The sequence below is a fragment of the Seriola aureovittata genome, chromosome 9 (assembly GCF_021018895.1).
Source record: "Seriola aureovittata isolate HTS-2021-v1 ecotype China chromosome 9, ASM2101889v1, whole genome shotgun sequence".
Taxonomy (NCBI): Eukaryota; Metazoa; Chordata; class Actinopteri; order Carangiformes; family Carangidae; genus Seriola; species Seriola aureovittata.
Window position 1 is genome coordinate 4,328,480 of NC_079372.1, and position 25,572 is coordinate 4,354,051.

At 42.2% G+C, this 25,572-nt stretch overlaps 1 protein-coding gene across 1 annotated transcript; it reads right to left on the minus strand.

Moving 5' to 3' along the window:
• Positions 1–1,636: 1,636 nt before the first annotated feature.
• On the minus strand, positions 1,637–24,716 carry slc6a17 (solute carrier family 6 member 17). Its single transcript, XM_056385269.1, has 12 exons — positions 24,294–24,716; positions 19,995–20,424; positions 15,590–15,747; positions 14,119–14,245; positions 12,420–12,601; positions 11,493–11,603; positions 9,751–9,992; positions 9,444–9,636; positions 7,853–8,045; positions 7,617–7,776; positions 6,345–6,507; positions 1,637–6,246 (listed from the first exon to the last, which is right to left on the minus strand). Exons 2-12 carry the CDS (start codon positions 20,293–20,295, stop codon positions 5,884–5,886), a joined length of 2,193 nt encoding a protein of 730 aa, XP_056241244.1. The 5' UTR covers positions 20,296–20,424; positions 24,294–24,716; the 3' UTR covers positions 1,637–5,883.
• Positions 24,717–25,572: the final 856 nt, after the last annotated feature.

The following is a 25,572-nucleotide window of genomic DNA, read 5'->3' on the forward strand; positions in this document are numbered from 1 at the left end:
TCTGTAGACCCCAAGATGGCCTGTGGGAGTGCAACAGCATTTTATTAAATCCACTACTCAGCGGCAGTGAAGCTACAGTTAGACTCTGATACTCATCTGTCAAGCTCAAGTACATGAAAACAACAGGAGCCATGTGATCACGAATGGGAACAAGAGTATTTTCACACCACTGCAACCGCTGATGCTCGTGTGTCTCTTGCATGACCCTGATGTAAATCTGTACCATCTGACCGCAGCTGTAAAGAGCCAGCAGGCGACCGACCTCGCAGCTCAAAAGGCAGATGATGTGTCCCTGTCCACAGTCCATAATATTAGTCCGTGTTGTGATGCGTGCCCGAGCCTCTGGCCGCAGGCCGGCTTTGTGTCAGTGCTGGGATATCGGAGCTGGTGGAGCCTGGTTCTGTGCAGCCCAGTTCTGCACATGCTGCAGTTCAGCTCACGGCGATTTGGTAGGTTAAACTGCAGATGGTGCAAACCACTGTGGGCTACCAGACCAAACTGCTGCGTCCTCCTCCAGCCAAGTGTCTGCCTCAGCGGGACACCAGCCAAGCTATTCAGTCAGTCTAGTTGTTGGAGGAGGTTTTTAGGAAGAAGCCACATGAGTGGAACAATTAAGAGCAACATCAGCTCATGACTGTGGTCGCCATTTCTGTAGAGACAAAAAACGCTCTGCTGTCGGGTGAACACACACTTTCTCCCTGATGTCAGCTTTTCAGGATCTCTTGATGAGCCTTATTAATGAATTCACTCAGCCTGTAGAGGTGGAGCTTCCACTGAAATGAAACCGTAGCATTTTTAAGTTCATTGATGTTTTTTCTCCAAAATGAGAATTGATACTTGAGCTCAGTTTACTGCTCAGTCACTCTTGATCACTTTTGAGGGTAATCTCTCATTGCAGAATTTTATTTTAATAGTGTTTCAAATTCTTCCTCCTCATGTCTCTTTCACACGCAGTTGTTTCATCATATACCTCCTCTTTACTTGCTCTATGACAAATTACATTTCTTATATTCACAGTTAATTCACATTGAGATTTGGATCAGAAATCATTATGTTCTCCTCTATACAGATGAAGTGCTCGGGACGATCAAAATTTTCTTCAATTGTCAGATATTGCAGCAAAAGATATTAACTGACCTGTTTGTTTGTGCCGTGGCTACAGCAGGTAGAATCACAATGATCTTACATGTTGTGTCTGTTTTTTCTTCACACATCATGCATTAATGTATTTTAAATGTTGTGTCTGCTCACAATATTTATTCTTAGTGAAATGTATGCTTTAAAAACCTAATGAGTAAAGTCATTAAAGTCATGTCAGTGCACTGGGTTAAAAGTAACCTAATTTGGGTTTGACCCAGCACGTTGGGTTATGTTCCCTTACCAAAAATGAGTTAAAATGACTATGCTATTGAATTAGAGCTACAAAAAAGTGGGTTGAAAAAAAACAAATTCATGCCCTGACCCTAACCCCATCATGCTGGATCACTATATCTAACTACTATATGTTAGCTTAAACTTACCCAGCCTGTAACAATAACCTAGCAGTTTTTAGTTTATGAACAAAGCTGCATTCAGAGCAGCAGATCCCTGCATCTGAGCCTCCGTGTAAGTCAGAATAAACGACACACACGACACATTTCTTTTTAATAAAAGTGGTTTTGAACTTTAATTTCCTGGTTGCTTCATACATCATGTTTGTACAGTTTCATTCTCTTCAACAAAAAACTAAAGTTTCTGTCTGACTGTTAGAGTTAAACGTTTCTTCTTGATCGTGTTGCCAGTTTTGTGCTGGAAGCCACTGCAGTTCCAGTGAGAAACACAGAGGAGAGATTGCTTACATTAGTGGTCCCAGTTCACTGTAACGACAGGATTTTATCTACTGGATTAGATCAGCAGCACACAACACTGACAGAGGAGAAAAAAACACACATTTAAACATCAAAAAACCTACATATACTTTACACACACACTCATATATACACACACACACACGCACACGCACACACGCACGGCCACAGTTGCTCAGCTATTTTGATTGAGAACAACCACACACTAACACCACGAACCAACAGACACCAAAGTAACATTACTTACAGTACAAAAATCAAAAAATATCTCAAAATATACAATTATTATTTACAGCTCAAGTATACTCCCTGTCACTCTTACTATAGATACTCAGTGTGAATTTATCAGAATGTACATCGATATGTACAGATTAAATACATCGTCTTAAATACTATAAATATAACTATGGTTTGGTCACATAAAGACTATTTGCACAATTAAATTAATACACTATTACTCTACTTTTGTTGAGTTAATCTCAGCAACTGAACTGAGTTAAGGTCTAGAAGTTGCTTTGTAGTACGTGATGCAACACAGCCGACACATGGACCAGACAAAAAGACCCTGGAGTTGGAGTCTTTGTTTCCGATAATAAATATGAAATATCAATACTAAATGTCAATACCTTATTAGTAGCAAACAAATGTCAACCAATATGAGAAGATGTTTTTTCCACAGAGTATTTCAACAGCTTGACCTGCTGTGCCTGGGGTGGAAACAGGGGATGTATAACTCCTACCTATAGCTGTGAACGCTACCATTGCTAAAGGAAAGTACAAACTGGTGCGCTGTGATTGTGCTCTCTTTGTGTGAGATCCACCACATCAGTATTAGCTGGAGTTGGTCATCTATGGTCTCTGTACTGTGCAGATCGGTCTGTAGCTACAGAAGGAGAAACTGGTGGTGCAGTTGAGCTTCCTGTGAAGTGCAGTGCATTTCAGAGTGCAGCTTTTATCCTCCAGCCACCTCTCGGAGGATGCAGGAATCAGACCATAACTAAGATGATCTACAAGTTTCTGACTCACAGTATTTTGAGCTCATTGACTGGTGAATTTCACTGCTACTAAGACATGAAACTCCATTGTGCTCATGTTCCTGTGCTTCGCTAAATGTGCTTTAACTCCAGGCCAAAAACAAAAAAACAAAACTACAAAAAACATCTGATATATTATCACAGAAGATCAGTAAGTCTATGCTACATTTTAGCAACTGAAGACATTAATAATGTCTACATGCTCATTTGTAACGTCTTGTTCAAAAGGGAGAGCAGCCACTTTTCCCCTGATTCAGAGACTAATGTGGCCAGAGTTATGTTTTCACAGTGGTTCATTTCCTTATAGCGCTAATGCTTTTATTGTTATTATCATTATTACAAAATATGTGACGACACAATGTTAAAGAAAATACAATCTATAAAAGACAGTGGAAAAAATAGACGTTATACGTGCTTTTATGGTCGATCAGTAATGAATTCTATTATGTCACCATCACTTTAGTTTATACCCAGCTATATATCACAGCCACATGTTAGAAGCCACATATTACAGCACATAGTGACGGGTCAGCACTGCATCAGTCAACACTGGCATGAAAACAAGGCCAAGAAAATTTAAAATCATAAGAAGCCAGATTAAAATGCAATAAAAGTTGTGTGCAAAGACAAATATTTTCTGTGATAACATAGATAGTTTTTGTGAAACATCATTCGTCTTGTGCCTTTCATTTGCATTTAGCCCTTCTACTCTCTCTCTCTCTCTCTCTCTCCATGTACATACATATATACAGTATACATATACACCGTATGGGACAGCATTCTTATGATTCATGTTTAAACTCCACAAAGCTTTTGTGAGCCGTGTGCTTTACAAACAACTCCAGGGTCATTAATCTAATTAAAGTGCTCAAGTGAATGAGAAGAGACGTTGGTCCAAACTAGACATGAACACATAAACACACGACATTATTAAGGAAACAAAATGACAAACCAATAAGGCAAAACAGACAACAGAGACGCTGTTCAGGCACCAAAACAATGTGACTGACTCCGCTTCACACTACATCTGTTCAGTCTCAAGTGTTGGTGTTGTCTCAGCAGGGAGGGGCCACACGTCACTGTCTCCTCCGCTGACGAGCAGAGACACCCAGTGGTGAAAATCATGTATTACCACTTATTCCACACAGTTAAATCATGGTACGTTTCCCACATTACACCCCTAAACATACACCGCCATACAATATTATACATAAAAAATAAAAAAGGCTTTAGTTTCCACGCCTTGGTTCACAAAAAGACATCAAAGTGTGGACTGAAGTGCTTATGAAATGATGTCCATAGTGGTCACAATTTGAGGAATGTACAACAATTAACCCTAAACATTAACCTGTCACTCGGGGATGAGGTATGATTCATCCACAGCGCAGCATGGCAGTGAACCTCTTACTCGACGCGCTGAGACAACATCAGAGAGATATCCTTGTGGGACATTGACGGTAAAATGTCTCATCTCTGTATTGGTGAACAAACGGCCGTGCAGGTGCAGCAGACAAAGCGAGGTGTCCACTGTCCTCTTCCTCCTCCACATCAGAAGAGGATCCGTATCTATGGTGCGTTGCCACGGCTTCCCCTGGGTAACATGGCTCTATTTTTAAACGGGCTGGGTCACCGTGAGCTCTCATTCAGGGGCAGACGGCAAACACACATGCACATCTGCACGTACACAACGACAAAACTCACAAAACCCATCCCTTCTCCGTCTGCCTCCCTAACACAGAGACAGACGAGCGTCAAAAACAAGCCGCTCTGCTTATCTGTGCTCGTGCATCGCCACCTCTGCCCTTCTAAGGCCATTGATTAAAATGGAACCGCTTGATTAAAATGATTGATTAAAATGGAAAAGCTTTGTCTAGGCCAGCTGCGACTGGAACAGCACAAGAGACGATGTGTACAGCGCTGTTGGCGACAACTCCGGAGCCTTGTTTTTATCGAGGAGAAGATTGTTTAAAAGAAAAGTGCTGCTCTGTGTTAAGGCTCGGAGATTTCCTAACGATAGCCGGCGTCTGTGCTTCAGTGTTCGTGGAGAAGTGATGAAGAGGCAAAAAGTTTTTCCCTCGATTTGCACTACTGCAGTGTATATACATGATTTACGGTGACATCTCAGACTATTGCACAACACATATGTATAGTATTCTACATCGGTGGGAGCAATGAGGATAGAAGGAGATCCACAGTTTAATGAGGATCCTACTTTTACTGCTTATTATTGCTGATGCATGATAGGCACAAGAAACTTAAAGATATAATGTGCTTGTAACACTGTACACTATCATAATCACTTATTACATACTGTTATGGATGAAGTTGTAATCGAGTTTTGTTACACACTGTAGATGTAGATGTTCTCATACAGTGATACAGTGATTTTTATTTTTTTCTGAGTCTCCTTCCATCCTGTGCCCACAAGTAACAATCCTCAACTGAACAAGAGTAAGATGACGATCTCCTAGAGCTAGGAACATCCAGCTGTCTCAAAAATAACCTTCTCCAGACTCGTAAACACATGGGATTACATTTCAGTACGACATTAATCATTTTGGCATTGCACACACCTTAACTTCAAAGAGCTTATTACAAAAGCAAAGCCTGTATCTAAGCCCACGCTGGACCTTCCTAAGCTTCATTCCCTCTCCGTCCCTCTCTTTCTGCCTCTGTAATACCTTGACAGATGGAAAAGCCGGTTAAAATAAGGTGAGACTCACATTCCCATGATCCCTTCACCTCAGCTGGGATTGACAGTCGGTTAACAGCACGGATCCTATGACGGGGAAGAAGGGAAGGACCACGGGCGGGGAGCGATGGAGCAGAGAAGGGGGGATAGAGGGATTCAGCTCTGGGGGTTAAGGTGTGATGAACGCTGCAACAATCGGCAGTGAATTTTCTCTCCCTCTTGACTTCTGTTCCTCCCTTTCTTCCTCTGTCTCCCTCTCTCCAAGCTGGGCCGGGGTTTAATGGACGGGAGGATCTGTGAGCTCAGTGGATCATAGCTCAGACTCGGGCGAGCCGATGTTCTGGTAGCCCGTCTTGGTGCTGGTGCCGTAGTTGGTGTTGGTCATCTCCTGAGTGCCGCCGGGGCCCAGGTAAGCGCGGTGGGCGGGCATCGGGGAGGGAGCCTCGCTGGGGTTCTTGCTGAGGATGAAGCGCTGCTCGTCCTGCTCTTCCAGGTTGGAGATGTCCTTCATCATGCCTTTGCGGTAGGAGACGGACAGCTTGTTGGAGCCGTCTGAGATCAGGTTGAAGTGGCGGACGATGAAGACGATGGGCAAAGGCAGCATGGCCGCAACAATGAGGGCGTAAGCCATGGTCAAAGCCCAGGGAGGGTATTTCTCGAAACGCTCTGAGCCCTAGCAGGGGGGGGAGGGGGGAGACAAAGAGGTGTGAAAAAGAGAGACAAGAAGCGAGGAGTCAACACGCTCATAAACGGGAGAAGCTGAACACCGACCTCGGCCTCCACCCAGGCGTTGTATCCCGCGGGACTGACCGCCATCTCGATGACGGTGGCGATGATGAGCACCACCAGGACAGCTGGAGACACGTACCTCCACATGTAGTAATAGAAGGAAAACGGCCTGAAACCAAGCATGTCCTCCAGATCCTGCATGAACCTGTGATGGAAGAATACAAGTCGTCGTCAGAACGCGTCTCTATAAACCTCTCCATCGCTGACATGTTGACGTGGCGAGAGCACGAAACACAGGAATGACGGCTGAGTTCCATTTAGCTGCTTCAGTTCCTGGCTTACTGGGACACTTGAGTAGCACAGAGCCATTGATGGAGTTATCACTAACGCCTGTGCTTTTCCTACTAAGTCAACATGTCGGCTGTGAAAAAAGGCCTCTTGTTTATTGTTCTGTAAAAACAATATCTGGAAAAAAAATTCGAGCAATTCTGTCAACATCTGTATTTACGTGGCTTTGAGACAGTTTCTCTGCGGCCAGTGTTCTGGTAGCTTTTGGGAGGTTTTAGTTTGTAACTCACAGTGAACGCACAATAAACATGAACATATTTCTCTGTGTGTAGTTGTAATGAAAGTGCTGACAGGTCACTACCATTTATATAAAAGAGAAACATTTATAAATAACTAATATGAGGTGCGGCTGTTAAATAATGAGACTTGCATAAGCCCAGTCTCGTTATTTAATGGCCACGCCTCATATTATTTCATTTGCTAATTATAAGCAGTATAGGTTCATCCTCAGACAGTTCCTGCTTCTAATTGGTTCATATACAGAACAAGTGATCTGTGCTTGTCAGATTGATGTAGCTGGAGTCAAAGACTGTGTGTACACTTAAAACACATTCTTTGTTTCTGGAGCCTAATTCGACATAACCAGTGCCACAGTGACAATGTAATTTGGTATTTAGACTTCGCGGTTGAGTTTTTCAAATACAGTTTTTGACACATTTTCAACACCACAAACCAAATAAAAACCAAATGCCTCTGTGCTGACATGAGCAACACCCACTATCCACAAACCTCTGCACACGGAAATTTGATTAGGCAGACTCTGGGTGACAAGAAAAATTATTTTGATTTGTGGTGAATGAAGGAGGAAGCGATTATGATGTGATAAGCCACCTGGCTAGTTTTGAAACAGATCACAGAGCTCTCTTTACAAATCAGACATTGCAAATGTCTCCTGGTACAAAACGTGTTGCCCGAAAATCAGTTACATCCAAATATGGCTTCAGTCCACACATCCAGCCGTGTTACCTCTTAGTGCCGTAGATCCAGGCTACAGAGATGTTCTCCAGGATCACCACCACAGTGAGAGGCAAACCAGCTGAGTAATCATCAAACATGGTGACAAAGTAGTTCCCTGAACGCTGCACAAACAGCAGGCCCAACAGGAAGGCAATGACACAGCAAACCACTGAGGGGGAGGAGAACAAAACAGTCAGAATCAGAAATACTTCAATTTGATCTGAGTAACCAGAATCAAGACTCACCGCACAGGATCTCCTTGCGGATCTTGAAAGCGTCCAGTATGGGTGTGGTGATGCCGGTCATGGTGCCGATCATGCTTCCTAACCCCAAATTGATGAGCATGAAGAAGAACATGACGGACCAGAAGGGACTGGCAGGGAAATGTGTCATAGCCTCCGTGAAGGCGATGAAGGCCAAACCAGTGCCCTGAACCGCCTGAATGATGGAGAGGAGGAAGGGAAGAGGTTCACAGAGGTCAAGGGGGGAAAATCACCCGCTTAACTTCCATCTCTAGGATCATTAATTCTCGTACATTTAAGGTGGCGAGCTCATACAGACGTACTCTGAGTGTGATAGTACATTACACGTATATCAACATCACAAAAATAAGAGAAGCATGAATGATGATCTGCAAACTAAACTAATAACTAAAACCGTGTTTGACTTGAAGTTGTGAGCATATCAACATAAATTGGAACTGAAGAAGTTAATGGACACACAAATGACACGGGGCAAAAATCACACTTTAGCTGGACGGCTCAAAACTGGCAGACCAATGCATCTGGTGCAAAAAGACAATTGCTTCGGTTTTAGGGGTGTCAGTCCAAAACATCTGGGAAAGAAGATGCCAACAAAGGCAAGCTGTTATACGATGGCCAGGTGCATTAAAATGGTTCCACTTTACAATAAGACCCTTATAAAGGATTTATAAATGGTTTATAATTAGTTTATTAATTCAGTTGTTAACCCTTTATAAATCTTAAATAGACAATTATAAACAAGTTATAACAGTTTTCATACATTGATGCAGGCTCACTATTAGGCAAGATCAAGTTAATGCTTACTACTCATTAATCCTACTATTTAGCTACTACCATTTATAACTGGTAAAAGGAGCCTTATTGTAACTCATTAATAAATGGTGATGTGTTTTACATTTTACAATAATACTCCCTTTTATCAGTTATGAATGGTTGTAACTACCTGCAATGCTAAAGTCCTAAAGAAGATACCAACCAGAGAGAAAAATCTCCAGTATAATATCCACTGTGCAGAACAGTCTGACAGCATAAATTATAATATATATAAATTATATATCACAAATATGTGATGAAGCAGCAGCTACAAACGCTGGATGATGGAGAAAACAAAGGAAGCTCAGTAACTAATGAGAGATGAGGCTGAACAGCACAGATACATGCTGGCTCACTATTTGGCGCTGGACAGGAAAATGTCAAGTGCGTCGGTCTGAAACTAGCAAAGACACTTGTGTTGCACTTTGTGCCGGGTGTAAGACAGGGCCCTAACTCTAGCTGGTGAAACTAACCTAACCTTGGGTCAAACTGACGACAGACAAATGGTTGATCATTTGAAAACTAAGCTTCTAATTTTGTTTAATATGTGTGATAATAGGTGTCCTGATATTGAAAATAATAGTCCTGCAGAGAAAACATTATTCTGCCTCTTGTAATGGTGCTCTCCACCTTAACTGTTATTTTTCATAGGAACACTTCCCTCGTATTATCACGTCCACATGAACTGCTTCTTGACATCCCGATCGTTATTCGCATATTTCTGAATACACACGTAAAGAATCATACTCTCGCCACTGACCTTGTTGAGTTCGTCCTCCAGCACACAGGCGTCCAGGCCAAGCTGGTCGAAGCTGTCCTCCTTTACCGCCTTAATGACGCCGTACATCTCCGCGTAGTCCTGGGTGGACAGGTGGGAGAAGTTGATGTGAGGAGGGATGAGCTCTCTGCTCAGCACACCAGTGTTCAGGAAGCCCAGGATCTTCTCTGCGTTGCTGCACCGGAAAATGTGAAGATGAGGAAAAGATGGACGTGTTAGTGAGCGAAGATTAAAGTGAAAAGGACAGGTGAGGTAGCAGGTAGCAGCGGTTAGAGTCCGACAAACTCACTCGACGACACACTTCTCGTTCATAACATTCGCCTTGAACCCCAGCACAGCAAACACCACTAAAGTGGCCAGGATGGAGGTGACGAAGTTGATGATGGAGACCAGCGCCGCATCGAAGTGGCAGTTGTTGTCTCGCTTGTTGTAGCTGGAGAAAGCGATGACTCCTCCAAAGCCCAAACCGAGGGCAAAGAAGACCTGCGTGGCCGCCTCTCTCCACACCTGCGGCTCCAACATCTTTTCCAGCTGGACACAACAATGAAAAAAATCATTAGATCATATGAGAGCTGTCGTTTATCCTCGTTAAACACTTGACTGAAGCGATTGTATATAACCCCTGAAAGATATATTCAACCTGAAGCTGACAGCATTTTTCTTTCACATTTTGAAGATGTTTTGCTCCTCTCCCTGTAATTCACCATGTCTGGCATCTTTGGAACATTTGAGATTGGGAACAGAATTCAAATGAAGCTCTGCAGATCTGAGCAATGATTGGTCATGCACCATGTATTTGTAATAACAGAACTGTCATGGTTGGCCCTAGAGGACAATTTATTTTTGGACTTTTTAAATTAGCTTGGACTCTTGTTCGGTCATTGTAGATTTCCTTGTGTGTCTCTGGTTGTTTTTACTTTCTGTCTTTGCCCTGTTTCCCTGCCCCGCCCTAATGTGTTTCACCTGTGTTCTATTGCCCTCACCTCCCTTTTCTATTTAAGTCTCTGTCTTCCCCTTTGTCTTTGTCCCTTTGTCTGTTTTATTCCTGTTGAGTTTCCCCAGTGTCTCCTGCTGCTGTTCACTTCTCCTGGTTTTTCCTTGTGCTTCTTTTCTTCTTCCTGAGTTTCTGACTACAGTCAGTGGATTTTTCAGATTTTTGTTTCCTTACCAGCGCTTCAGTTCACATCATCTACCTGTAAGTCTGTTTGGTTATTAAATACCTCCTTTGCACCAACCTCCCTCGTGTTTGTCTGCATTTGGTCCAGAAACCCTGAACCCGTAGACAAGAACCACATATGTGGGAACTGACCATTGATTAAAGAATAATTCAGTTAAAAGTGTAAGTTCTTTAAGCTAGCTTTTTAGTTTTCATGATTCATAATGCAGTCGTAACCGACAAATCCAGTTTACCCCTGTTGCAATATACAGTATACTGCATTATCAGACCAGTGATGACGACCTGATGATGAGTTTTGTAAAAGCAATGAATCCATGGATGTTTCTCTTCTTTCCGTTGTTTTCTACCTTCTTCTATCTGTCAGCCGACAGTCCAACCACATTAAGAGCAAATAAAAAAGTAACTGCGCAGTAATTCACAGTTAGTAATGATGCTATTCAGTTTCCTTTTTTTATATGCAACCACAGACATTCACCACTAGAGGGAGATATCAACCCAAAACCTGACATAATGTGGATATTAATCACATTTTCTAGGAGTGGATCTGAATGGCCTTGGTGGTAAAGTAGCTGAAACCATCAGCCACTTATGGCTGAACAGCTTGCATAGACAAAATGTCATTTAAATTACATATGTGTCTGGCTAACAGTCCATGAATGAATGATTGGGACTGAAACAGCAGCAAGCTTGAGACTACATTTTCCCCTCTAACACACCACGATTACATTTTGGAGAACCACAGCCAACCATCACCTGTTTTCTTTATTCTGTAAATTTCCGCCAGTTGCTGAAATAGCCCTCTGTTAGCTTTGCCTCTTTTGTTGGTCAAAAGCACCAATGTTTTTTCGCCTCACCTTAGGGGTGAACATGTGAGCGATGCCATCCACCGCTCCCTTCATCATCAAACCTCGTACCAGGAAGCAGAAAAGCACCACATACGGGAAGAGAGAGCTGAAGTACATCACCTAAGAGAGAGAGAGAGAGAGAGAGAGAGAGAGAGATAGAGAGAGAGAAAGTCAAGTACATCACACAGCGTTGCCATGGACACGCTTTTCTGAGGCCTCACACATGGAGGAGGAACTGCAACAATACATACACACACACACACACACACACACACACACGATAAATAAATCCCAAACCTGCTTTGTGTTTGCTTGGCACCGAATCTGTGAAGTCTTACCAAATGTGAAGAAGACTCCTTGAGGTTTGGGGAGATGAGTCAAAAATCCTTCATACAGCATTTCGGGGAACCACTGCAGCACGGACTATGATAATTGGATTACTAAATTTAGTGTTTAAAAAAGCGTGTCAGACCTTGGCGATCTGCTCTCTGCTGTGTATTTTCCTATTGAAACTGTGGGCTGGATGTTTGCGCTGTGGTTTTCTGACTCACTCTCTGGATCAAGATTACAGGATGTTGTTACGTTTGGTGCCAAACGGAGCATTTTCCATCTGCATCCTGAACAAGTCTTTGCTTGGTTCAGTTTAAGCTTATTAATGTTGCATGTCTCTCTCTTCCATAATATAGATGAGATCCAAAAAATAGTCAAGTGCTGATGACAGGCTTTAGCATACTGCCTTTGACTGAAAAGCATTAGCAAAGTGAATAAAATACTCACTGATAAGGATGAATCAGTGATTAAAAATATCATTTCAAATCTTTTGATGAAATTATTTATTGTGTACGTCCTTATACACAATTTAGAGTTAAAGGCACAGAGTTAATCTCTATAGTTTGCAGGCTCAGCCCCTGCTGCAAAGCCATGGAGACCCCGTACCTTCCCAGAGGACTGGATGCCCTTGATGACAGCCATGCAGACCAGGATCCAAGCCACCAGCAGGGACAGGGTCATCTTCCAGTTCAGGCCGCCGGTGTCATCGATGCTGCTGGTTATGTTGAGAGTCTGCCGGTACCAGAAATAAGTGGTGGCTGAGCTCTTCTCACACTCAGGCACCACGACTACAACAGCAACAAGGAAAGGGAGGGAAACGACATAAACAATGCTTCGACAGTGAAGTCTGCACATATATCAGATAAATGGACTCCCAACTTGGTGAAAGGTTTTACAGGAAACTTAAAATGTTTCTTTTATCTGTCAGATATACATTTGTAAATACGCAGTGGTGGAAAGTAATCAGAACAAGTAAAAGTAACAATAAACAACCATTATTATTATTATTATTATTATCATTATATGTAAGCAATATTTTATATTTGAAGCTAATTACACATGTACACTCTTGTATACAAAAAAATGCAAAAATCTCAGTCGTAATAAATCATTCTGACGTAATATTGAGTCAGAAATACCTCACTGTCTTGGAATAAGAAAAAAAAATCTCAAAATGCAGTGAGATTATTTCAAGAAGTTTCCAAAACAGATCAATTAAGATCTTTTCAAGTTTTTTGTAAAATGGATGTAATTTCTCTTGATTCAATGCAACAAAATATTTCAAAATAGTGACTCTTGAAATATGTTTACTGAAATAATTTCACTGTATTTCAAGATCAGTAATTGACAAAAATGACTTACATGTGGACATGTGAACTGAAAACATCAATCAAAGAATTGATAAAATTTCTTAACACAAAATTATATTATTATATTCCAATTAATATTTGCTGGTTCCTGCCAGGTTCCAAACAGGCACTATGAAGTTGTCACTGTTTTCTGACACTTTGTAGACAAAACATTAATAATTAAAATAAGTTGCAGCCCTGATATGGATTATTTTCCAGTGTAAAGTCATAATCTGCAAAGTAAATGGTAACTATAGCTGTCAGATAATTGTAATAGAGTATAAAGGACAATAATGTAAAGTAGAATAAAATGGAAATACTCCAGTAACATCATAATTGGAACATTACTTGTGTAAATGTATCCTGTTACTGTATTTTCCACCTCCTCACATAGCTAAACTAAATCCTACTGGACGCTCCACAGCATCCCCACTGCTTTCATAATCATAAGCAGAGCCGACATCCTGCCCTCAAATGCTAATGAAAGCTGATGCCCTTTACTCTGCCAGAGCCTGTGTGCTCCTCCAGCCATTCGCGGTACTGACACCGTTGGCCGGGTCATAATATCTGACAGGCTTCGCCAACACAGTTGCTCTGTAGGATGAGGTGCAGGGAAATCCCGGCTATGGAGACAGCAAAACCACTTGTCTGTTAGCCGGCAGGGACGCCGCATCTTGACTGCACAGCCACAGCGAAGGAAGCTGCTACAGTGCAAAGACACGTTCTGCAGCTTTAAGCAGCGCCCTGCATAGTGTTGGGCTGCCTGTGTGTCTGCATCTGCTGAGATACTTTGCTGAATATGGAACTATGCAGGGGTCTCTGCAGTATTCATTTTTTTCCTCTACTTGATGTCAAGGGCTTTACAATAAAAAGCTATTTTGTACAGTCTTTTGCTGCACATCTCTATTATCCTTTCAGCTGCGTATTGCACAGTGTCTTGTGTTTTATCGACTCACTAGCTTGGGTTCCATTTCTCTGGATGGGGCACTCAGCCCAAGGCAGTGGATACTGGAAAGACTGGAAGAAATAGAAGATGCTCCAGCCGATAATCACGTTATAATAGAGGCCCACAAAACCGCAAACCTGAGGGGAAACGAGAGAAGACAACAACACGTGTCACTCCTAAAAACAATGACCAATGTACAAACGGCACAGGGGAGGAACGGCATGCGGTTTACTGAGGTGAACGCCTCTTCTTAAGTCAGGGCACAGACGCTGAGCACACAGCTAAAGTCGGAGAGCGTATGAATTATTGAGCTGTTTGCTCTCAGCGGCTAAGGCTGGGGTCCTCTTTGAGAAGTTATTTATAGCTGCTGATTCTCCTCTGCCACATCTGAGCTGCCACACGCCTCACTGCCCCAGGTCAGGCCTCTCCCTCCCCTCTTTTACACTAGATTGATGAAATCACTACGAGAATGACTGACAGCGCCGGTACATCACTGACTGACCGACTCAGCCTCTCACTGAATATATTTTAGGCTGATGACCCTGATGGGATGAGGACGTGATGGGTCAGTTCTCCTGCTGATGATGGGGACAGATTATGACAGTGATCAGCACTGGTCTTTGCATGCCACTTGCTGTAGAGCATCAGGAGGAAGTAATATGAGCAGGCAGAGGACGGAGGTCTGCAGCACGGTTGTTGTCTCTGCACATAACATGTCTAACGCTGAGCTGAGTTGTGCAAGTTAGAGAAGTTACCATCACAAATCCGACAACAATCACATACCAAGGAGTCCTTGGTATAATATATATAATATAATGATCAATCAACTGTTTATTAATGTTTACCAGGTCAGCAAAAACCTATTAAGAAGGAATAAAAACATAAAAGCCCATTGGTTCGTGTGTGAGTTTGACTTTACATGTGACAATCTGGCTTTAATTATAACATCTTATTATTACCTGTATGTCATTAATAGAGGATTTTCTATGGCTGGCAATGAAATATCTCAACAACCATGGATGGATTGCGAAAGACATTCATGGTGCCCGGAGGATGAATCCTAATGACTTTGCTGAACCTCTGACTTCTCCTCTGGCGCCACCATGGCATTAGGGGTTTTTGTGAAATGTCTGTTATTGGACGACCGCCAGCAAATATTTATGTTCCCAGGAGAATTCATTTAACAATCCTTTAACTTTAATTCATCATCTGTTCAAAATTTCAACTTATCAAATACTTTGATTTATGACCAAATACAAAAACTAAACACATACTTTGTTTTTACAGCTAATTATCAAATGTTAGCATGCTAACACAGTACTCTACCTACATTGTAGCAGCCACACAGAGCTGCTAGCGTGGCTGTAAACTAAGAGCTGCATCCATTAATCAAGACTTTAGTAACAACAAGTACATTCATATATATTGTAAAGTATTTCCACAACTGGAGGTCGTGATAAGGAATCAATGTCGACACTTGCCATCAGGCTGGAGACCCCGATGCCTCCCAGCTGTGGGTAGACGTAGTTCCACACCCCGATGCTGCCGCGCCTGATCCTCTGACCCACCGCCAGCTCCAGGAAGAACAATGGGATGCCAATGAGCAGGAGGAGAATGAAGTAGGGCACCAGGTATGCACCTGAGACAAAGGAGGGTTAAAGGGAAGAAGAGTTACTGCAGAATGTACAACTACTTTACTTATTTTAATGTTTGAAATCCAATGCATAGTGAAGGATAAAATCTTATAACATAAGAAGGGACATTATTAAATTTTCCCTGTCAGGTTCGATTTTTTTCCCCTACTCTCTAACTTCACTGTCTCTCTTCCTCTTTCCCCTCTTACATTGTCTCTTTGTTTCTCCGTCTTCCTCTTCAACTTCCATTCAACAATTTTGTCAGATCTTTTTTTTTTTTTGGAGAAGGGACAATGGAGAGAGAGAGAGCACATTCAGTCCTGCTTACGTCAAGACATGAAAGGACACCATGGTGACAAAACCATTCAAAGCCAGAGAGGACGGGCCGGCAATGATGGACAGCTGGGACGAGCAGACTAAAAACAAACGACTGTGACGTTTGACTCGATCAAAAACACCGATAACGTCGTGAGTGGCTATTAGAGCTAGCAGCAGACAAAGGGAACAAAGACAGGAACACAGTGTCATGTTACACAGTGGTATTATTATCTGGATCGTTAGAAGTGACTACTGTGCTGCTGCCTACTTTTACAGATCTCTGGAGTCTATTCTGAGCAAACACACTGAGCAAAGGAAAACAAAACGTATTAGTGGGAAACTGTTACTTCGCTGTGTTGTTTTCTCTGTCCAAATATTGAATACGAGCCATCCTGGTGGAGAATCTTTATATCAATCTATCAATCAAACTTTATTTGTATAGCACTTTTCACACAGGTGAGTGCAGTTCAAAGTGCTACACAGAGGACGGATGAGCTGAAAAGAAAAGGACAAATACAGTAATCCATAAAATAGAGTTAAAAAGCTATAATAACATCAGCAAACAAGAAAACACAAGAAAATTAATAATAAAAGAACAGATAAAATAGAATTAAATATAATTAATTACAATTTAGAAGATAATTACAATGAAATAAGTGATTTTGCCCCACTGGCAATTTGCCCATACAATGAAGTTGATAGGTTTCGAAGGTTAAAAACATTCTTGATTGAAGCATGACCATGGCGATATCACTCCAGAACAAATTACATTTCAGGGTCTCATCTCAGAGTCAAGGATATGGATCTTCAGGACCGGCACAATGAGATCCATGATAACTCCGCACATTAACTTTAGCCTGTTTAAGATTTTCTTTTTCACAAATATATTTTTGGTAAGTCTTCTGTACAGAGTAGGGGGGTAATGATTCTGAAACCGAGACCAAAACAATACAAATGTCCATGACCTCTGCATGTTGTTCTATCCAACACTTGGTCATCATAAATTCATGGACAAACAATTATGCCACTAGTGGTTTACTTGGGGCTTTTGTTTGGTCTGGACTGTTGTAGCATGCAGTGAAGACAAATGTTACCAGACTGAAAGCGGGTTCCACCAGGAGACACAAACAAGATAATACAAATTAATTAAGTTCAATTATTTATCTGTAAGACAGAATAATTTAGAGTAATTGTTTGTGAGTGCCACTGCTTAACAGAGGGAGGTTTGGGAACATGTTGTTTTGTGTTCGAAAGAACTATATTATTATCACATACATACATCCTCGATATATGATATACGCTTAGAATATATATGAAATATCCACAGTAAAATGTGTGTATGTACATACATTAAAAGATATCTATATGATTAATTTTTATATGGTATGACATGTTGTGACGATATATGTTAATGATATATATTTAATTTTTATGTGCAAGTTTATTAACACAACATACATATAAAAAATCTTTATGCATTTAAATATTGTCTTATGAGTTTCTCATTAATTTCAAACATGTCTACCTTCCCATTCTGGGAAAGTGGTCTCTTTTTGGACCCTGCTGTTTATAATATCAACATATATTGACACAGGCTGGATATAAAGTTATGTAACATGTCTACAATATACAGTACATAAACATACATATTACTATGTGCTAGACATATATGTCAATATATGAAATTGTTTTGGGATGAATTAATGTTAGTTTTCTTTGAGACTTGCCTGTAAAATAAAAAGGAAACTAACATTTGCTTGTCTAGAAACAATGAGGGAGGGAGAGAGAGAGAGAGAGAGAGAGAGAGAGAGACAAAGATGGACAAGAGACAAGCCCAGACAAGACAATACAACACCCACCACTGAGTCAGCGCCTGATACACACTCACTACTGCACACAAGTACATGTACACACTCTGATTAAAAAACATTTTAGCTTTGTTATATCATGCATTTCAAATGCCCTCTTTACACACGCCTCCCACACAAGGTAGAAACAACAATATCTGAAGGCCCAGAAAATCAGTATTTACTCTTCCACTTCCTCCATCTCAGTCATCACCGCCACCTCATCTCGTTTCAATGCCAGCAAATCACAATACCGAAGAGATAAGGCTGAGAAACCTGCAAGAGACGCAAATAAAGGCTAAACTGTAGGATCTCTCTGGATTATACCAGACCTCTCAGCGGTGCCACATCTTGCTGAGGAGAAATTTCCTCATCTTGTAGCTGCTGACGGCACAAGTTCACTAAGAGATGTAGAAGAGACTGCCCCTCTGACTTGCACGATTAGTCGGCTAATTGGCTGACAGGTCTCAATTTATCAAAGCGGAGAAGGCTGCAGTCAACAGGCGAACGGAGGAAGACTTTTAAATAGAAAGAGAAAATTCAAGCTCAGAGATATCAAAAATGACATGTAAAAATTCTTTTTCAGTGCAATTAACTGTTTTCTCCTCTAAGGTAGATAAATCTAAACACTTTAGTAGTTAATTCAGTTTTGATTACAACTGACATTACAAACATTGATTTGGATTACCAGAATTTTGTAAAATAATAACATGATATGATCACATTACCATATGATTCCACCAGCAGTCAATAATATCTAATTACTGCCTCAAAGTTAGTTATGAGAAGAATGAAAGCACTCTGTCTGTGTGATGAATGTAAAGCTGGAGCCAGCAGTTGGCTAGCTTAGCTTAGTATTTACCAAGCAGCAGCCTCCGAGGCTGAAAACTGAAGCCAACACGGAAGTACCACAAACTGCAGTTCTGAGTCAATCTCCATAGACTCCCATCTTAAAATGCTTGGTACAAATGTCAGTTTTGGTCTCTATGGCTAATTTCCTCCTTCATGACAACTGTAAGGGGGAATTTTTATATAACTCACTCGTTTAAATTATATGAAGACTTAAAGTTCTTTATAATTGAGGGGCGCTTTGAGTGACAGGCGGGTGAGTGTATCCTTGCCACAAGCAGGCATGCACCGAAGACTCAACACACGCTCCACACATGCCCCACCTCTTTGCCCATTTCTGGATTAGCCGGGAGTTTGGCGGAGTCAGACACTGCCAAGATGGCGACGGCAGAGCAGCTCACTCTGAGCTTCAAAACCGCTCTTCAGAAACCAGTGGGTGACGTCACGGAGGATACATCCATCTTTATTTACCGTCTATGGTATTTACACGATGGGAATAAACCTAACAGCAAACAGATTTTCTCTGTCTCACTACACTACACTCTGACTGTCTAAAAAGCAGATGGTAAAGGGATCAGGATAATGATACATCTGTTGAGGTGTGGCAGTTTGTCAAGGCAAAATTTTAGGTGCTTGAAACTCTCACCTCACTGGTTGGTCCTTGAGTGAAATGTTTAGGCTGCACGCAGTGCATGACTTACTGACTTCATCTGGTGCTGAGGATATAAGAGCTGAATTAGCTGAAATTCCTAATGTATTTATTTCTGTAATGTGATGCAATACAGCATTAAACTTCATAGCAGACACCCTGACCACTGGTTATTCTCAGTCAAATCATGCCTCAGTAAATAGTTGCTGGGGACAGTTTTGTATCCTGGACGAAAGAAAGGAACAAATCCTTCAAACACAAGAACAAAATCAAAAACGTTACATACCATTAAGTTAACTACTCCCATCTGGCCACTTGTTTTATTGGGGACTTTACAGGACTAATAAAAAGAATTCACATTAACAGCCTTGACTCAGCACAACATTTCTCGTTGTTAACAATTACTCAGCACCCCGAAGGTACACATGTTCACCCTGGGTGGCCTAATTAGGAACTGACTTCCAAACCCGAGAAGTGTTACTACGCTTTGCACATTGGTTTACACAAAGCTTTCAGGTTTCTGTGGTTCAGACAGACAGTCAAACTGCTAAAATGCGACAAAATCATGTACAGACATCCATTCACCTACCTCCACCGTTCTTCTGGCAAAGGTAGGGAAACCTCCAGACGTTACCCAGACCCACAGAGAAGCCCACCTGGGCCAGAATGTACTCAAGCTTGTTGTTCCAAGCCGGTCGGCCATCCTCAGCGTCTGGGTCGGGAGAGGGCAGCAGGGCCTTTCCTGGAGCAGTGGAGGCAGGGCTCAGGCCCATACTCATCTGACTGCTCTTATAGTCCATGGGGTGCTCCAGAGACAGCAGGTCAGCCACAGACTCAGTGACAGGCTCATTGCTGTGCTCCCGCTGGGTCACCTTGGTGTTCTTTGGCATGGCTGCGACACAGGCGCTCCTTCAGAGGGGTGACGGCGGTGGCAGCAAGAAGGGGAGAGCGTGAGATGAGGAGGTGGAAGAAGCTGGGAAGGTGCCAGGGAAAGACAGGTGTGCTTTTTTTCCTTAAATCTGTGAAGAGACATAGTTAGAGACAGACAGGAAATTTAAGTGCATATTCTACTTGGATGTTATTGTAACAAGACTTTGAATATAAAGACCAAAGTTTTCCTGTAATTGTCTCTCCCTCATCATCTGCATTTGGCGAACTTTTCCCTTTGGAAACTAACAACACTGAAAACCTTGACTAACTGAATGTCAGAACATTCAAGCAGGTAGCTCACTATGATAAAAAAAAAAAAATAGTTTAAGTAAGTTAAAGGGCAGTTTCCATTCCAGCTTTAGCACTGTCGGCAGGTCACAGTAAATTAGAGCTGCAAATGGTCAATCCATTCATCGACTATTCCATCGTCAGACACTGAATCAGTTTTCAAGCAAAAACGTCAAAAAAGTGTTTTTCTGCTCTTTTCTGATTTATGTTACTGTAAACTGAATATCTTTGGGTTTTAAACTGTTGGTCAGAGACATCTGAAGCAGTCATTAGTTGCAGCTCTGCAGTAAATCCATCAGCATGCTACTTGTTTTGACCCATAGACTGGCTCTATGTCTGGGAAGAGAGTCAAAAACAAATAATAAACGGCGTAGTTGATGTTGTTTAATGGCGTGTGGAGTATAAAAAATAGTTCTGATGATCAATTAATCATTTTTAGTGAAAGATTCTCAGGTTCCAGCTCCTCAGATGTGAATATTTGCTGGTATTATAACTCTTATATGATGACAATCAAAATATGTTTAGGTTTGGAAAGTTAGTTTGACAGAACAAGATTTTGCGTTTTGGGAAACTGTGATGGGCATTTTTTTAAAAACTTTTTTCTCCTGATTATTGACAAAATAATCAAATAATCAATCACTAAAATAACTCTAAGCTGCAGCCCTACACAGCATCACAGGAAAACAGTTCAAGAGGCAGACTTGTGACAAGAGACTTTAACCATTTTGCTTCCTAATCATGTCCGCTGCTTTTCCTGTTGGCCACTAAGTACATACTGTAGCACATAGTGCACATAGTATTTTTCAAATGGTGGAAAAACTGCAGCACTTTAGAGCCATGAGTGAAGTATTTCACTAATCTACTTCATTATGGTGAAACGAGACTCACAGATTGAATTACAATCCATTTCACAGCAGAGCCCATTATACTAAAGTTGAGTCATGTGAATAGCATGAACAGCAGTGGGCCGTCTGTCCGTGTGACTACTGGTCTCAGGAGAACACAGTGCAATAAAACTGAAGCCTCTAAGCACAGATTTCACCAGTTATTAGTGTCTGTATTGACATTGAAACAGTCCAGTTCTCCTGTGCTCCAGAATGAACTGGCTGTCGTCCCTCACAGAGGAAACCTGTCTGGAAACTTAGTCTCTCCAAGTTCTCTGGCATGTGTTAGTTTATCAGAGGCCCTTTGCAAAAACCCACTAATTATCCTACAATCCTGCGTGTACTGCCTCCCTCCTCAGAAACTGGCATAGATCACAATGCAGCACGAGAGCTGCTGCATCAGAAACTCCAGAGGCTCTGAGACTCCTGTATAAATCAGGATTTTACAGGTAGCTGCTGCTATTTGTTTCAGCAGGAGCAAACCACAGGCTAACAGGCTAAAAGATACACAACAATTAAAACAGTACTCCATCGATTTAGTGTTGCATCAAGCATCAGAATGCCTGAAGAACCACGTGTCTTTTATTCCCCTTTAATACCGCATATGGAATTTGTTGAGTGAAGTAGAACCATAAAAGAACAGACTTTTATGATGTTAGCAGAGAGAGCATTTATTCAGGCCGAGTTGCCCATCTCTTCTATAAAGCGCTGTAAACACTGGAGACCTGGTCGTTTTAAATTAAAATGGAAATTTGTCACTGCAAGCATGAAACACTCAAAATGTCAAGATGCTTGTGTAGGCTGGTGTTTGCAATTACATCAAAACATTGTGAGACGGTTGGCATTTACCATGTATGAACTAATTACCTTAAGGTCAGCTTAACAGTGAATGCGCTGCACGGGATGAACGAGATCAGAGTTTTCATATTGTGGCAACTCAAGGACAGAGAATAGAAAGCAGAGGTGTTTGATCTGCAGACAAGGCCTCTGATCTGAAAACAGATCTGAAGACAGATGCGGCCGACTGAAGACAGAGCTGAGCTTTTATTCAGAGTGACTTCTCGGGAACGGTTGCCAGCCGGCCGGACTCTGAAGCCCACCCAGAAGCCGCACCGGCAGCACGCACATCACATTCCTTAACAGTGGCGACGAGGCCCCTGCAGTCACGACACGCAGCAGCTCTGAGACTGCGAGCTCCAACACAGATCCCAGAACAGCAGTGACCTTTTCCACAGCAGTCTACAACTACACAACACTGAGTCATTACTGAGCACTCTCTGAATGAGGTGTGAGGCAAACAAAAATTAGTTTTTTTGGTCAAGTTGCTGAGTTGTTGTTTTGTTATTTTTAAGCTGTGTAAAGTTGGAGCTCTGACTGTTCACACGATGTTTTACCCAACTTTCCAAATGAACACAAATGTAGGAATAGTTAGTACCAAACTGCCCCCATTACTTCTGATGGGTTAAGATGATGGTGGCCTGTTAGACTCATATGGCTGATCTTCACTCTGGCACTCAATCATTAGCAGTGGCGGTTTTCAATGTTGATGCAGAAACACACCAGCAACTTCCAGAGTCTCACAGTATGTGCTGACAGAGATGGCACCTTCCAGAGACAGCAGGAATTCACATACAGTACGAGAAACTGTTACAGAGTAATCAGTCTCTGTCTGAGGGAAACATGGCAAGTGGACACAAGTTATGATTCTCTGAAGAGGTGTTGAAGAAAGTATTGTCGTAAAGGAAAAGCTGCTGCACACAGTGAGGTGTGCAAGTGCTGTGGTAACTGACCCCTGTGACAAACATGTGTGTAAACCTCCATGGAGACAGATGTGTGTTCCTGTAACTATTTATATATTCCCAAGTCTCCACAGACAGTTTGGTGTTGATGATGTACCAGCACAGGTTCACTGTCTCTGCTACAAAGAAATGCTCCACTTTTATCTAGTCTGGTTGCTAAGCAATGACTCTCTTCCTGCAAAATTGAAATCCCATCCCTGCAGCATCGGTGGTCGCCTGCCTCTCCTCTGCCGTCTCAAACGGACATTCATGATACTCCCTGAAGGACAGCTGCAAATAACATGGAGCTGCTGTGACAGGCCTGCGGGGGCGGCTGGGTGGGTGGGTAGATTGTGGCAAAGCTGGAGGTTATAGCCTGTTGTGGGATGTATTGCAGCATCAATCAGGCGGCCATCACAGGCAGAGTAAAATGCAGCTTTTACATCTTAGGCCTTTCTGGAGAGTAGGAAGATGCCATTGTAAAGTATGAGGTCTGGACAGAGGCCACTCAGCTCCCTGCTCACTGGGATTTGATCCTGAATGACACAGATGATCGTGACAGTTACACACCAGCACCTGCATGGCCGTGTTCAGACATCCTTCAGACACGTTACACACAGGCCCACGCTCTGTATTCAGCTCGAGGACTGGATATAACCTCTGATGTCTTGTCAAGGTCAAATGAATCACCTGGTAATAGCGATGCTGAGATAGAAACAGCAGCAGCACGAGTCAGCAGGTGATCAGGGTTTCTCATATCCGAGCCAAATTTGGACACACGTCGTCAAAGACGGAGGATTAATGAGCGACGCTCACCTTCAATGTCGCGGCGCAATCACCATTTGTCAGGTGATGGGGTGAAAGCTGACGCTGGTTTCTATCAAGTGATTTCAAGAGGGAAGGGGGGGGGGGGTGGTTATCCGAGCTATTCACAACTATTCGTCACAGACAAGCTAACATGTATTTAAATTGATCATACCGTGAAAATTGCAAGAGTGTCATTCTTACCTGGTGTAGTGCTTGTAACGTCCAAGTCAGCGTGACGGTGTGAATCCAAAGTGAGTGCACGGTATCTTCATTCAAGGCACCGCGTCCGTGTGCAGCATCTCTGAGAGAGATGCGAAATCACAAAGCCTCCAGTCGCACAGGGCGCATGGTGCGTAAAGTCTGACGCAGGAGCTCCGCGCCTGCCTCAAGTTTGGCCACTGTAATAACGTTAACGCCGGTTAGAGGCTACCGCAACCGATTGTCTCACCTCAGCGCTTTAACGACGGTCTGCATCCGTAGGAGAGCCCCGCTCACACTTCTAGTTTCCACGTGGTTGTGGCTGTGTTGTGGGATAAATCAGCCACCCCCCCACCTCCCCATAGGATGAAGAAATTACTATGGCAAGTCACGACGAAGTCTGACGCAGGTTTGACTCACCCGCTCGTGCGCACGTCAGCAGCTGCCCCAGAAAGAACATCTGCAGTGTTCCCGGGACGATGATAAAAGCATCACACAGGTAGCTTTCATTCAGGTTCATCAAACGAATTGATTGGATACGCTGCTTGTGGAAATGGTGTTTGAAATAGTCTAAATGCTTTCCCAGCAGCCCTAATCATGATAATAATAATAACCATAATAATAATAATAACAACAAAAACAATAATAACAATAATAATAATAATAATAACAGCAACAATAATAATTATAATAATGATGAAGATTATTATTATTATTACTATTTGCCACCAGGAACCGACCTATTCATTCATTAAATGTCCCCATATTGTTTTACATTATGGCAGCTGATCTGACACAGAGGAGGTGCTTGATGTTAATACCTAATGGACATGCTAGAATTTGCTGTGGTGCCCACAGTGATGTGGACTAAAGTAGGTGTGAAAAGACAGTGCTTCCTAATGGTCATTTCTCAAGTGTAGATAATTTGTGGCACAGTCATTTTTCTCTCTGACACAAGCAATTTATTCTGCTCTTGGCTCTGTCTGCCACTACTACACACTCCATATTTTTTTTCTGCCTTCCTGGGCGGCCTTTTCTTTTCAGGTATCAGAAGACGTTTGCGTGACCTTTTTTTGCATGTAGTTCTGTGTCCGAAAGAGGATGTGGATCATTATCAAGACACCTCAGAGATAAGTCGAGGAGTTGTTAGGATAATCCTAGACCTTTAGGGACACTGGGTGAGTTGCAGCTTGCACAGAGGTGTTTCAGAGAACAGCTCACGGCCACATCCTCCCTCTGTCACCAGAACAAGCTTAGAAAGTAAAAATGAGGCTGTTAGAAG